This window comes from Tripterygium wilfordii, chromosome 16, assembly GCF_013401445.1.
Source record: "Tripterygium wilfordii isolate XIE 37 chromosome 16, ASM1340144v1, whole genome shotgun sequence".
NCBI classification, from domain to species: domain Eukaryota; kingdom Viridiplantae; phylum Streptophyta; class Magnoliopsida; order Celastrales; family Celastraceae; genus Tripterygium; species Tripterygium wilfordii.
The window spans coordinates 3,198,023-3,213,732 of NC_052247.1; the positions used below are offsets into that span (position 1 = coordinate 3,198,023).

Here is a 15,710-nt window from a genome sequence, read left to right on the forward strand (position 1 = left end):
GACTCTATAGCGTGTTCATCTTATGGATATAATAGACATGTAGAGGGGAAATAGTTATCTTAAACTTGTCTTGAAATTCTTATCCCATAATGTTGTTAAAATAGCATAATAATTGCCAGGGAATCCATGGAAGTAAACCAAAATTAAAGTGGAAACATCAAATCGTATAAGTTTGTTCTTTAAATATTTGATGATATGAGTATAAATTTAGGCCGTCAAATTCGCGTGGATTAATGAAAGTTTGGTCAAAATCCACTTTGTTGCTACGAGTATAAAACCAAACTCTCTACTCTTTAGTGTTTAATGAAGTCAAACCAGCACTTCCCCAGTGAGAAAATTTCCCGCTTGGATTTCAACATAGGAGTCACAAATCTTATCTGAGTTACCAAAGAGTTAAAGGGTCTGTGCAGTGAATGTCAATGCAATGTCCCTATAGTTTCAATCAGGAGTGTTGATAGCGCATACTAGTGTGAGGCCCAGTATGTTTTTGGCTTTAGTAAACAGATTTGATGGCATTGAACGAAACTGCAGACAATGCTACTGTAGGTACCCTCAACTAGTTACTAAGCCTATGAAGGCGTGTCAATTCAACAAGCGCCAAATATATTTGTTTTTGAGTAAAAAAAAATATAATTAAGTATTTCTAAATAATACAAAATTTCTCCGTAAATTTATGATACCAAAACGTTACTTGAATGGTTTTTGAAACGGATTTTTCAACAAGTAAATCGAATTAAAATCCAAAATGATAAAAATTTCAGTAGTTTGGTATCCCAGTTATGCCAGCTATTGAGTTGGACGCACAGAATTCAAGTGATTTTGTGGGCTCCACAACTGACATGATGTACATAAAATATTGTGCATTCAACTCAATAGCCGCAGTTGGAATAACTCAGATATCAACTGTTGAGATCCTTATCATAACCGAATTAAAATAGTCTTAGCCCAACATGTCCATCGAATAGGTGACCAACTCTAAACTCAGGCAACCAACCCAGTCTGTAGAAGTTGAAAATGCGGATTGGGTTGGTGGCCTGAGTGTAGAACTGACCAAGCTGTTCGGTGGACATGTTGGGCTGGGGAGTTCTCGGTTACCAAAAAACAAGATGAATTTTAATGGTAGTATAGACAATGAGTATTCTTGTGCTTAGACTGTCTTATTCTTCAGATTTTGGTCATCCTTAAGTGGTCAATTGCTGCATCATTTATATATATATTCTGCATCATTTACACTGTCTGTAAAATCTATTGAGCTTAATATGTTCTTTATATCACAGAACTAGGCAGAATGCTGGTTCTAGCAGAGGCATTCAGCCATGAACCTAGCTGTAAAAACCTCTAACCTAAATCCTAAACCCTTTTGAAATCCTAAAGGAGCGGTTGAGGACAATGGAGGAGTCTTGTGATTCTCTTTTCAAGAGCTGTTGTTATAAAGGAAATTAGAGAGTTTATTAACGGAGTGTGAAGGTTTTGCAACAAGTATTGCTCAATCTGTTTTCTTTTCATGCTGTGTTTTTGCATATTTATAGGAACTGTATATGTGTGCAGATAAAATCTTGTTTGGGCGGGCCCGTGTTCTTTATGTTTTACGGGCTACAAATCTCAGCCACTGAATTACAAACGGGTTTGGAGAGATTAAAACATCCAGTAGTGTTAGGTAACCTATATAGTGATAATCTAAGTCTCTTAAACGAAATTTTAAAACTTTTTAACACTCAAAATACATGTTAAATTTTTAAAAAATTACATATTCAGAATTAGCGCATAAAACTCTTTTTAACAAGATTTATTGTCGAAGAATTTTATCGGATAAATCTTAATTTGATTTTTTTTAATGAAATTTATTAATTCCATTTTTTTTCAATGAAATTTCAAAAACAAATGAATTCATAACTAGAACAATGAATTCTAAACCGTGCTTTAAAAAACAATATAATATATATTAAAATAATAAATTTTGGATAATGAATTATGAGATAAAAAAGTGTAAATAGAAATATTTCATTGATTAAATCAATGGAATGAACCTGTTGAATTATCAAGCAGATGAACTACATGTCATTTTAGTAAAACATCACTTAAATATCAAAAAAAAAATTTATAAATATCTCAAAAGGTATCATCCCAAAAGCGTGTGTGGCACTCATATATTAGGTATGGTGCCTTTATTATGATGTCATCACACCCAATGAATGAGTGTCACATAATACTTTTATGGTGCGTTTGGTATGAGAGTAAGAATTTGGGGGTATAATTTGTTACCCATGTAAATGTTACAAGGGTAATAATAATTATGGAGAATAATTGTTACCATTGTTTGGTAAAGAAGGGTAAAATTTACCCAAACATTCATTACTCTTATTTGTTACGGCTACACGTTACTGGTGTAATACCATTACCTTTGTTTGTTATTATTGTAATGAACCAAATTAGAAAAAAGTAATATCCTGTTTTTTTTTTTTTTATTGTTACGACTATCATGTATCAAAATTTAAAAAATATAGATACATATGCATATATATATACACACACATAGGCAGACCCACATTATATATATATATATATATATATATATATATATATATATATAGGTTTCTAGTGAGAAATTCTCCTCGTTCGAGTTTTTTTTCAATTACCATGTGTGAGGAGTTTTTTGGGGATTTAATTAAGGGGATAATAGGTTAGAGTAAAACTTCCTATTACTTTTTATTACCCAGGTCTCCCCACCAGTAAACTTTATGTATAAAAAATAAGCGGAATTACTAAAATTTATTACATGAGTAAAAATTATACTGACATAACAAACACAAGTAAACTTAAAATTTAATTACCCTTGTAACCATTACACCTCATTACCCCTCTACCAAACGCACCATTAGGATGATAACTATTGAAATGTGTTTTGCTTTTGAAAAAAAAAAAAAAAAACACACACACACATCATGATCTAACCCCTTCTTTCTAGTGCAACATCAGGCCTTCTCAATCACACAGTTGCGTGAGTAAAAAGGGGTTAGATCGGGATGGGTCCTTTTTGTTTTTGGGGGGGGGGGGGGATTTAAGTGATGTTTTACAGCCCAAAAACATAATATGGGCGTGTGCACCTGAGCAAGATTATAGTGGGGGCCACACGAGTTTGGGGTCGGTAATCCTTGCAGAATCGTCCGATCGATTTTATAGTATGAGACTCGCACTGTTTTTTAAAAAATTCAGAAACAAATTGGATAGTGGATTCCAGAAGCTGTCCAACAGTTGAGAGCAACTTCAGTAGTGTTAATTTGTTAGCCTAGTAAAAATTTATATTGAGTCCCACTTCTATTACATAAAAAGTCAAGGCAAACACGTCTCTCAACACAACCACATCAACAAAACACATCTCCCAATATAACCACATCAACAAAACACATATTCCTATACATTTTCCTTCCCACCCAACATGGTGGCCAACAAATTATCATGCCCTCCATGTTGTCCCTAATAAAACTACACCAAAACACAATCTTTTAATATAAAACACATCTCCTAATATAGCCACATCAGCAAAACACAAAACCCCATACATATTTGTTGGTCCAGACAAAATAACACCATTGCAAGTGCTCACAGTAGGTACTCTAGTCTGTGGGGCCACATTTAATATCGTCACATCCCTTGACGTGATTTAAACAATGAATCCGCAGGTGAGAACGAGACTTATCTATTCTTTGCTGGCTATATACAATGTAGAAGCCATGATTCTTTCGCAAGAGTCTCATGCAAATGCAATGCCTTGTTCACTTTTTTCATTAATGAAAGGAGGTTGGTCTTGTTTTCAAGGCATTCAATATCATCAAGTTTGAATTGATGGGTTGGACTATAGCTAATGACCAAATGATCATCACTCAATTAAGTCTTCCTTTCCATATTTCCAATCACCATTTATTTTCTCTGTATTGAATGAACAGATAGGATTTGATTAAGGAAGGTCTATTAGTTGGAAAATATGGGAGAATAAGTTGAAATACAAGAAGTAGACGTTTAATAACACACAAGGTAATCATAGCTCATCTTTTTTCTTTTTCTTTTTTTTGAAACGGGAGGGGGATTTGAACCCTCGTCAATAGGTTGATACACACAATTTTTACTATTCCAATTAATGGTCGGGTGTAATCATAGCTGATCTTGAGATGCAATAAGCATGACATCCATCTCTCATCATCTATAGACAACCCCCCTGGTGCCTTTCTGACAAAATGATAAAGACCTCCCAAGATTTGAGTGAACGACACTCCTACTGGTAATACTATCTCTTAAGTAATCCCCACACACACAAACTATATATATAACTATCTCTATTTTTAAGCTCCTAAACCCTTAAAATATTTGAGATTAAAGTTGATTAAACAATTTTAAATCTTAAACTCTTTTTTTGTAATATGGAACCCACCTAATTGTCCATTGGACAACAAACTGGTAAACCTCAGGTCACATGGAAGACCCCACTACCCCCATGGATAAGTTGTGACGTAGGCTGAGGCCCAATACGGGAAAATAATACAGGGTTACATTTGCACACATTGGGCTAAGTAAGTGCCCATCTCGCAAATTGCGATATTGAATACACCCTTGAGACTTGAAGTCATGATCTCCCACTTGCGTTAAGAGTTATCACGATCAAGTTCACCATTTCAACCAACGACTCGTTCCTTAAACCCTAAACTCTAACACATGAATCTCGATCATCAATTTTCATCTCAGTAATTTGGTTAGATCTAAGGGCTTAAAAGTAGAGGTATTATATAATACTAAAAAGGCCGTGCTTGATCGGTCATTGCAATGTGTGATATGGATGTTATAAAAATCACTTTCTGAAGGTGACATTTTTTTTTTCTTTCTCCTTTAATTACAACCATTCGACTTATTATATCCTCTTGGTTACACTTAAGACCAACAATACAAAAATTGGATGACAATCACATATTAGTAGTCTTCAGTCTTCCCTCTTCAGCGCCTTTGATTATGCTTTTGGTAGCACCCACCAATTCCCCAAGACTCCGATTAGAGCAACTACAATGGTGTAATGCTATTGAGGACAATAAAATGTACTGAGAGACGTATTTTGCTGAGATGGTTGGCCGAATGAAAATAAAATGTTACGTGTATTAGTGCAATAATGTAAATTTATTGGTTTGATTTTTAATGTAATATAAATAAGATCCAGTATTTATTTTTGATGTATTTGTGAGTGTGATTTAAGTGGGGCTTATGTTTAGAGCCAATATGGTTGCCAACCCTGCTCCATGCAAGTGGGCCCAATAAATTGTCAAATACCATCAATTAGAGACCATTTCTTTTTTCATGGCCCATTAAAAGGGACATCAAATACTATTCATGGACCATTAAAATGTAACTATTGTGGTTGCTCTTATCTTTCTGTTAAACTTCGGATTATATTTTATATTTTATATTCTTTACTTTCTAGTTGCAAGTGTTAAAACAAAATCTCACATCACTACCATATTAGATGGGGTGTCCCCTCCCTTGCAAGTCGATTTGCAAGAAAAATATTGGATCTCACATTTGTTTACATGGTATCGTCGGAGAAGGTCCAAAGTCTTGATGGGGAACACTAACCTCTACTTTATCCATATGTTGGGTCTGACATAATCTAATTCATAGGTGTAGAGAGTGTTAAAACGAAATCTCACATCAATAAACTGATATATTAAATGAGGTGTCCCACTGTTTTGTAAGTTGAAGGTGACATTTTATTTATATTTTAATTGTGTCCCTGTTGAACTAAAATCCTGACTATGCCACTGCGTGTTGGATTGACCAGGACTTAAATACCATATGGAATCATATGAACATATCCATGGAATCTGGATCATAAGTTCTTCCTGTCCCTATCTTGCAGGGTATTAGATCATTATTAACTTTTTTTTTTAATCAGGGGAATCCCAATATTCCCATCTCATCTTCCTTTAGTCAGCAACCCAATATAGCCAATATAAATAATAATTAAAAAATCCACCAATAATTAAAAACTCAAACCTACAATAATAATAATAATTATTATTATTGTAATTAAGTAGAAGAAGCAATTCCATTAATTGCAAGGCATGGGATTCTCATCATCATGTTACCGCCTGCCAATTTATCAATAATCCAACCTAATATCATGTTTCCATTAACGTAAGTTTCGACTAAACCAGCCCCTCCTTGATGTATTTATGTTTATTTGGAATTTTTCACAAAAAAAAAAAAAACTCATTATTTTTTTCTTATATTTTTCTTACAAGTAAACACTACTACTTGGATCCACAATATAAAAAAATATGGAAGAAGAAGCTTTGCGTCATGCAAGACCCAGTATGAACAAAGAATATATATATATATTAACTCATTAAAATATGATATGAATGAATATCTTATCCATAATATATTCTTTGTCAATTTCAAATTATAGTCTTCTATATATATATATATATAAACTCATTAACATATGATATGAATGAATATCTTATCCATAATATAGTCTTCTAGTACCATAAGAAGAAGGAATGGAGCACGACAAGGTAGAGAATGTTTCCGATGTTGAGTTACAAAGAAGAAATGGTCGCAACAACAGAGGAAACCCAGAAGAGGAAGAAGAAAAAGAAGGAGAATTGTCTGTGGAAAAGGCATTTGAGAGAGAAGAATTGCCTTCATGGAGGAATCAGCTGACCATAAGAGCCTTTGTCGTGAGCTTTGTGTTGAGCGTGCTATTCTGTTTCATAGTGATGAAACTCAACCTCACCACAGGAATCATTCCTTCCCTCAACGTCTCTGCTGGTCTATTGGGTTTCTTCTTCGTCAAGTCTTGGACCACGTTCCTTGAAAATTCTGGCTACTTGAAGCAACCTTTCACCAGACAAGAGAACACCGTCCTCCAAACTTGCGTTGTTGCCTCCTCCGGCATCGCCTTCAGCGGTAAAAATTCACTCACTCTGCTATGCTCTTTCAATTCTGTGATTCAAGCATTTCATCGAACACAAACCAATCGACATAACCCTACTTAACCTCATCATATTCTTATGTCTGATTTTCGAAATTAAATTAGATTTGCTTCCAAGTTCGATTGATCGATTAGATGAATAATATTCCTAAGAAGAAATTAAACAGTTACCCGGCTGTTCGTCTTCCCAATTTTCTGGGTCAAAAAAGCCCACTCATTTATGCGTCTTTAATTTTATGGAGAGTTGTCAGTGTTTAGGGATGACAAAAAAAACCGATCCGAGAACTATCCGTAGACTACCCGATCCATTTAAAACCCGAAAACCGATCCTATAAATTTTGGAAACGGTTTTGATTTTGGTTTTCAAACCCGTCATGGTTTAGGATCGGCTTTGGTTTTTGATGCCGGTTTAGGGTACCCGAACAGTTTAATAAAAATATCCATTATAGTAATGATATTATAAATCATGTATAAAAGTATACTATTAGGATACTAAATTATATCATGATAAAACATATTAAAACGTATATATTTATAGAAGCGTTCTTGTAAAACTATAAATTAGACTCATTTGAATTATAAAATCATAATTAATATAAATCATACTCAATATTAATTTATATTAATATAATCATCAAAGAAGAAAATAAAAATATTAAAAGTTAAATGGTAAATGGGTATCCGATGGGAAACTGTTATGGAACAGTTCCGGGTTTGGAAATTTAAATGGTTTTTAAATGGTTTTGGAACGGTTTTGGTATAAAGTATCTTAAATGGAAACGGTTTTGGTATTTCCTAATTGGAATAGTACCCGACGCGTTGTCATCCCTATCAGTGTCAGGAATGGTGATGTGTGCCGGTGGGCGGAGGAGACAAGGCTTATCATTTTAGTGCCCCTTCCACTTAGGAATCATCGATGCGGCTTGATCTTGATGCTGCAAAGCCACCATCTTTTGCGCAAATAAACAATTATGGACTTTTCAGTTTTCACGCACTTGATCCAAGTCTTTTCCAATTCTTTATTGCCTGCTCGTTACATCAATTTTCACTTGCAGAGAATTATAAATGCAACCATGATCCGATCTAGCCGTGTGAGAAAAGGATAAGGTTCAGTTCTGGGTCAAGATGGACCCCTGTTACATCATGTCCTTCTCCTTAAGCCCAAGCCCAACCCTATCCCAAGTATAAAAATTCCAAAGAAAGTGGAAAATGCTGTAGCTGATAGTGTTCAAGAACTGTGAGAAACAATCAGAATACTGCCTTAAAAGTGATAAAACCAGCCAGGGAGGGGGGGCGGGGGAGGGTCTAAATTAGTTTATGCACATTTTATACATATGGGAATTCAGCACTAATATAAAGAACAAAATTTCACTCAGCTAACTGCTTATCCTACTTTTGATTTCATGACTTGCAAGCCAATGCTTATGTATTATGATTTATCTTATGTGTTTCTTCAATGTCGCCAAGTGACAGTTTGGTTAATTGTATGCTTCCGTTATTTTTCATGAACAGGAGGTTTTGGGAATTATCTATTTGCACTGAGTGAGAGAATTGCCAAACAATCAGCAGAGGAGAATGGCGAATTCAAAAACCCTGCATTGCCATGGATTATTGGCTTCCTCTTTGTAGTCAGCTTTCTTGGTCTCTTCTCTGTGGTTCCTCTGAGAAAGGTATACACTACAAACCAACAACCTGTACAGAAAATACATATTATTTTTCTAGGCACCCAATAATCAATGCTGAAATTTAAATTACTCAGCTCGGACTTTTTATGATCTTGATTCTGATTTGTTTCCTCATCCGGGTTGGTTTCAGATTATGATTATAGACTTCAAATTGACATATCCAAGTGGTACTGCAACTGCTTATCTTATCAACAGCTTCCACACACGTGAAGGAGCCAAGCTTGCAAAGTAAGGCAGTAGCCAATGTTAATGACTTTTAGCATTGTCCACTTACGATTCTGGTTTTTTATTTTATTTTTTTCACACTTCACTTCCTTAGGAAACAAGTGAAAGTTTTGGGCAAGTTTTTCTCCTTCAGTTTCTTGTGGGGATTCTTTCAATGGTTTTTCGCTGCTGAGGATACTTGTGGGTTCGAGAACTTCCCCACATTTGGGCTCAAAGCATATCATAACAAGTATATGCCTTAACTACATTTTTGTCTTCCTTCTTTTCTTCTCTCTTTTTTCAATCAACAATACGTTGGGTGCTTCAAATGATCGAGCTATGATATCATTCACAAATAAAATTGCAGGTTTTTCTTTGATTTTTCGGCAACATATGTTGGAGTGGGGATGATATGCCCCTACATCATAAACATTTCAGTACTTATAGGAGGCATTCTTTCCTGGGGTATAATGTGGCCTCTGATAGCAAATAGAAAGGGAGATTGGTACTCTAAAGAACTCAGCCCAAGCAGCCTCCATGGTCTTCAAGGATACAGGGTATTTCCTCCACTGTTCACATTAAAGTCACTCTCTTTTTCTTCTTTTGTGTTTGTCTTTTTTTCAGAGTCTGTTAATATATTGATCAGGTGTTCATATCCATTGCAATGATCCTGGGAGATGGTCTTTACAACTTCTTCAAAGTGCTCAACCGAACCTTGGTCAGCTTGTATATTCAGTATAAAGGGACAGATTTGAGCAGGGGTCTACCTGTTGCGGACAGGCCCTCTCCAGATACCCCTAAGGTGTCATATGATGAGCAGAGACGGACCGAAGTCTTTCTGAAAGATCAGATTCCAACTTGGTTTGCCATTGGAGGCTATGTCATTATTGCTGCCATCTCCACTGCCACTCTTCCCCACATTTTCCACCAACTCAAGTGGTATTACATTATAGTCATATACATCTTTGCACCAGTGCTAGCCTTCTGCAATGCATATGGGTGTGGGCTAACAGATTGGTCCCTTGTAACCACTTATGGGAAGCTTGCTATCTTCACGATCGGGGCATGGGCTGGTGCCTCTCATGGCGGAGTCATTGCAGGGCTTGCAGCGTGTGGAGTCATGATGAACATCGTGTCAACAGCTTCTGATTTGATGCAGGATTTCAAAACCGGTTACCTCACCTTGGCCTCTCCAAGATCTATGTTTGTGAGCCAAGTGATTGGAACTGCAATGGGTTGCTTGATCTCCCCTTGCGTCTTCTGGCTCTTCTACAAGGCCTTTGACATCGGACTTCCTGGTAGCCAATACGCTGCTCCTTCCGCTGTCGTGTTCCGGAACATGGCTATTCTTGCTGTAGATGGCTTCTCAACTCTCCCTAAAAACTGTCTTCTGCTTTGTTATGTCTTCTTTGGTGGAGCCATTTTGATAAATGTGATAAGAGATGCAGTACCAAAGAAGTGGGCAAGGTTCATTCCTCTTCCTATGGCAATGGCAATACCTTTCTATCTGGGTTCATACTTTGCCATAGATATGTGTGTTGGAAGCTTGATATTGTTTGTGTGGGAGAAGATCAATAAGGCCAAGGCGGACGCCATGGGACCGGCGGTGGCATCTGGGTTGATTTGTGGGGATGGGATATGGACTCTACCCAGCTCAATACTTGCCCTTGCAGGGGTCAAAGCACCAATATGCATGAAGTTTTTATCCAGGGCCACAAATACAAGAGTTGATAACTTCCTAGGGTCTTGAACCTCAGAAGCATAAATCATGTTGATGGATGCTTTGATGATGGATTGAGAGAAGCTTGTAAAATACCTTTTGTGTTTTTCATTTTCTTTTCTTTGGTTAGTGGTGTGGACAGTACTAGGTGGGTCACAGTGAGACATTATATATTTTAACTCTATAGTGTGTTCATCTTATGGATATGATAGACATGTAGAGGGGAAATAGTTATCTTAAACTTGTCTTGAAATTCTTATCCCATAATGTTGTTAAAATAGCAAAATAATTGCCAGGGAATCCATGGAAGTAAACCAAAATTAAACTGGAAACATCAAATCATATAAGTTTGTTGTTTAAATATTTGATGATATGAGTATAAATTTGGGCCGTCAAATTCGCATGGATTAATGAAAGTTTGGTCAATGTCCACCCTATTGCTACGAGTATAAAACCAAACTCTCTACTTGTTAGTGTTTAATGAAGTCAAACCAGCACTTCCCCAGTGAGAAAATTTCCCGCTTGGATTTCAACATAGGAGTCACAAATCTTATCTGAGTTACCAAAGAGTTAAAGGGTCTGTGCAGTGAAAGTCAATGCAGTGTCCCTATAGTTTCAATCAGGAGCGTTGATAGTGCATACTAGTGTGAGGCCCAATATGTTTTTGACTTTAGTAAACAGATTTGATGGCATTGAGCGAAACTGCAGACAATGCTACTGTAGGTACCCTCAACTAGTTGCTAAGCCTATGAAGGCGTGTCAATTCAGCAAGCGCCAAATATATTAGTTTTTGAGTAAAAAAAAATATAATTAAGTATTTCTAAATAATACAAAATTTCTCCTTAAATTTATGATACCAAAACGTTACTTGAACGGTTTTTGAAACGGATTTTTCAACAAGTAAATCGAATTAAAATCCAAAATGATAAAAATTTCAGTAGTTTGGTATCCCAGTTATGCTAGCTATTGAGTTGGACGCACAGAATTCAAGTGATTTTGTGGGCTCCACAACTCACATGATGTACATAAAATACTATGCATTCAACTCAATAGCCGTAGTTGAAATAACTCAGATATCAACTGTTGAGATCCTTATCATAACCGAATTAAAATTGTCTTAGCCCAACATGTCCATCGAACAACTGACCAACTCTAAACTTAGACAACCAACCCATTCTGCAGAAGTTGAAAATGTGGATTGGGTTGGCTGCCCGAGTGTAGAATTGGCCAAGCTGTTCGGTGGACATGTTGGGCTGGAAAGTTCTCGGTCACCAAAAAAGAAGAAGAATTTTAATGGTAGTACAGACAATGAGTATTCTTGTGCTTAGACTATCTTATTCTTCAGATTTTGGTCATCCTTAAGTGGTCAATTTCCGCATCATTTATATATATATATATATATATATATATTCTGCATCATTTACACTGTCTGTAAAATCTATTGAGCTTAATATGTTCTTTATATCACAGAACTAGGCAGAATGTTGGTTCTAGCTGAGGCATTCATCCATGAACCCAACTACAGAAACCTCTAACCTAAACCCTAAACCCTTATGAACTCCTAAAAGAGTGGTTGAGGACAGTGGAGTAGTCCTGTGATTTTCTTTTCAAGACCTGTTGTTATAAAGGAAATTAGAGAGTTTATTAACGGAGTGTGAAGGTTTTGCAACAAGTGGAGGAGTCCTGTGATTTTCTTTTCAAGACCTGTTGTTATAAAGGAAATTAGTAAAGAATGCAGCTCATAAATTTGGGGGGGGGGGGGGAAATGGTAATGGTGAGATCATTTCTTGGAGTCATCCATGGTTGGCCTTGTAATTGTCCGATGCGTGTAGGACATAAGGACTACACGTGCTCAAGGGAATAGTCGGGGTAAAATTCCGGACACCCTTATCATATAAAAGATTCATTTCTCCTAAATACTCAACATTTTTGACATTTTGAGAGACCATTCCTACTATCATATTTTCATAGGGAGAGTACAAATTCATTTGAAACTTAAATTCCTATCAATTCTTAAACTTCATGGGTAATTTCATTGCCAATCCCTAATCCCCATTCAACAAGCAATGCCAAAATCCTTCCTAACATTATCACATTGACATTTCTTCAAACTTATAGGGTTTGCCAAGTGATTTGAATGCCAAAAATGTCAGGCTGAACTTTTCATCTATGCTTTGGCATAAGTCTCTTAAATGAAATTTTAAAATGTTTTAATTTTCAAAATACATGTTAAATTTTTAAAAAATTACATATTAAGAATCAGCGCATAAAAACTCTTTATAACAAGATCCATTGTTGAAGAGTTTTATCGGATAAATCATAATTCCATCGTTTTTTTTCAATGAAATTTCAAAAACAATGAATTCTAAATTGTGCTTTAAAAAACAATAGAATCTATATTAAAACAATAAATTTTAGACAATGAATTGTGGGATAAAAAAATGTAGGTAAAAATATTTCATTCATCAAATCAATGGAATCAACCTATTAGGTTACCAAACATATGAACTATATATCATTTTCGTAAAACATCACTTAAATATCAAAAAAAAATTTATAAATATCCCAAAAGGTATCATCCCAAAAGCGTGTGTGGTACTCATTTATTGGGTGTGGAACCTTTACTATGATGTCACCACACCCAATGAATAAATGTCACATATTAATGGAATGCTTTTATGATGATAACTATTGGAATATGTTGTGCTTTTGAAAAAAAACAGAAAAACACATCATGATCCAACCCCTTCTTTCTAGTGCAACATTAGGCCTTCTCAATCACACAGTTGCGAGAGTAAAAAGCGGTTAGATCCAGAGGGGTCCTCTTTTTTTTGGGCTTTTAAGTGATGTTTTACAGCCCATAAACATAATATGGGCCTGTGCACTTAAGCAAGATTATAGTGGGGGCCACACGAGTTTTGGGTCCCTGTAGTGGAAACTATAGATGGTAACCCTTGCAGAATCGTCCGATCGATTTTATGGTATGAATTCAAAAACAAATCGGATAGCGGATTCAGAAACTGTCAATAGTTCCCACTGTAGGTATTCTCGTCTGTGGGGCCACATTTAATATCGTCACATCCCTTGATGTGATTCAAACAGTGAGTCCGCGGGTGAGAACGGGACTTCTCTATTCTTTCCCAGCTATATACAATGTAGAAGCCATGATTGTTTCACAAGAGTCTCATGCAAATGCAATGCCTTGTTTACTTTTCTCATTAATGAAAGGAGCTTTGTCTTGGTTTCAAGCCATTCAATATCATCAAGTTTGAATTGATGTGTTGGACTATATAGCTAATGACCAAATGATCATCACTCAATTAAGTCTTCCTTTCCATATTTCCAATCACCATTTTTTCTCTGTATTGAATGAACAGATTGGATTTGATTAAGGAAGGTCTATTAGTTGGAAAATATGGGAGAATAAGTTGAAATACGAGAAGTAGACGTTTAATAACACACAAGGTAATCATAGCTCATCTTTTCTTTTTTTTCTTTTTATTTTTTTTGAAACAGGAAGGGGATTCGAACTCTCGTTAATAGGTTGATATATACAATTTTTACCATTCCAATTAGTGCTCGGGTGGAATCATAGATGATCTTGAGATGCAAGAAGCATGACATTCATCTCTCATCATCTTTGGACGACGCCCCCCTTAGTGCCTTTTTGGCAAAATGATAAAGACCTCTCAAGATTTGCGTGAACGATTTTTACCATTCCAATTAGTGCTCGGGTGTAATCATAGCTGATCTTGAGATGCAATAAGCATGACATCCATCTATCATCATCTCTGGATGACCCCCCGCCCCCGGTGCCTTTCCAGCAAAATGATAAAGACCTCCCAAGATTTGAGTGAACGGCACTCCTATTGGTAATATTATCTCTTAAGCAATCCCCACACACAAACTATATATATAACTATCTCAATTTTTAAGCTCCTAAACCCTTAAAATATTTGAGATTAAAGTTGATTAAACAATTTTAAATCTTAAACTTTTTTTGTAACATGGAACCCACCTAACTGTCCATTAGACAACTAACTGGTAAACCTTGGATCACATGGAAGACCCCACAATCCCCATGGATCAATTGTGACCTAGGCTAAGGCCCAATGCGGGAAAATAATACAGGGTGACATTCGCACACATTGGGCTAAGCAAGTGTCCATCTCGCAAATTGCGATATTGGAAACACCCATGAGACTTGAAGTCATGATCTCTCACATGCGCTAAAGTTATCACGGTCAAGTTCACCATCTCAACCAACGACTCGTTCCTTAAACCCTAAACTCTAACATATGAATCCCGAATCAACTTTCATCTCAGTAATTTGGTTAGATCTAACGGCTTAAAAGTAGAGGTATTATATAATACTAAAAAGGCCGTGCTTGATCGGTCATTGCAATGTGTGATCTGGATGTTATAAAAATCACTTTCTGAAGGCGACATTTTATTTATTTTTTCTTTCTCCTTTAATTACAACCATTCGACTTATTATATCCTCTTGGTCACACTTAAGACCAACAAGACAAAAATTGGATGACAATCACAAATTAGTAGTCTTCAATCTTCCCTCTTCAGCGCCTTTGATTATGCTTTTGGTAGCCCCCACCAATTCGCCTAGACTCCAATTTTGAGCAACTACAATGGTGCAATGCTATGGAGGACAATGAAATATACTGAGAGACGTATTTTGCTGAGATGGCTGGCCGAATGAGAATAAAATGTTACGTGTATTGGTACAATGATGTAAATTTATTGAATTGATTTTTAATGTAATAAAAGTGAGCCCCCAATATTGATTTTTAATGTATTTGTGAGTGTGATTTAAGTGGGATCCATGTTTGGAGTCAACATGGTTGCCAACCATGTTCCATGCAAGTTGGGCCCCAATAAATTGTCAAATACCATCCATTGGAGATCATTTTTTTTTCATGACCCATTAAAAGGGACATCAAATACTATTCATGGACTATTAAAATGTAATCATTGTGGTTGCTCTTATCTTTTTGTTAAACTTCGGATTATATTTTATATTTTTTTATTCTTTACTTTCTAGTCGTAAGTGTTAAAACGAAATCACACTTCGCTATTACATTAGATGGGGTGTCCCCTCCCTTGTAAG

General features: G+C 35.9%; 1 protein-coding gene across 2 annotated transcripts; it reads left to right on the forward strand.

Annotated features, from left to right (window-relative positions):
* Positions 1 to 6,527: 6,527 nt before the first annotated feature.
* LOC119980457 (probable metal-nicotianamine transporter YSL7) lies at positions 6,528 to 10,885 on the forward strand. Of its 2 annotated transcripts, XM_038823155.1 has the most exons (6): positions 6,528 to 6,951; positions 8,489 to 8,646; positions 8,792 to 8,889; positions 8,981 to 9,115; positions 9,233 to 9,422; positions 9,512 to 10,885. In XM_038823155.1, the coding sequence occupies exons 1-6, from the start codon at positions 6,543 to 6,545 to the stop codon at positions 10,613 to 10,615; spliced, it is 2,094 nt and encodes a 697-aa protein (XP_038679083.1). In that variant the 5' UTR covers positions 6,528 to 6,542; the 3' UTR covers positions 10,616 to 10,885. The 2 variants fall into 2 exon arrangements, with proteins under 2 accessions (XP_038679083.1, XP_038679084.1); XM_038823156.1 differs by lacking the exon at positions 8,981 to 9,115.
* Positions 10,886 to 15,710: the final 4,825 nt, after the last annotated feature.

Coding starts and splice junctions, on each gene's coding strand:
- LOC119980457 (XM_038823155.1), top strand. CDS start 6,543: ATGGAGCACGACAAGGTAGAGAATGTTTCCGATGTTGAGTTACAAAGA. Junction 9,116..9,232: donor CTCAAAGCATATCATAACAA/GTATATGCCTTA, acceptor ATAAAATTGCAG/GTTTTTCTTTGATTTTTCGG. Junction 9,423..9,511: donor ATGGTCTTCAAGGATACAGG/GTATTTCCTCCA, acceptor TATATTGATCAG/GTGTTCATATCCATTGCAAT.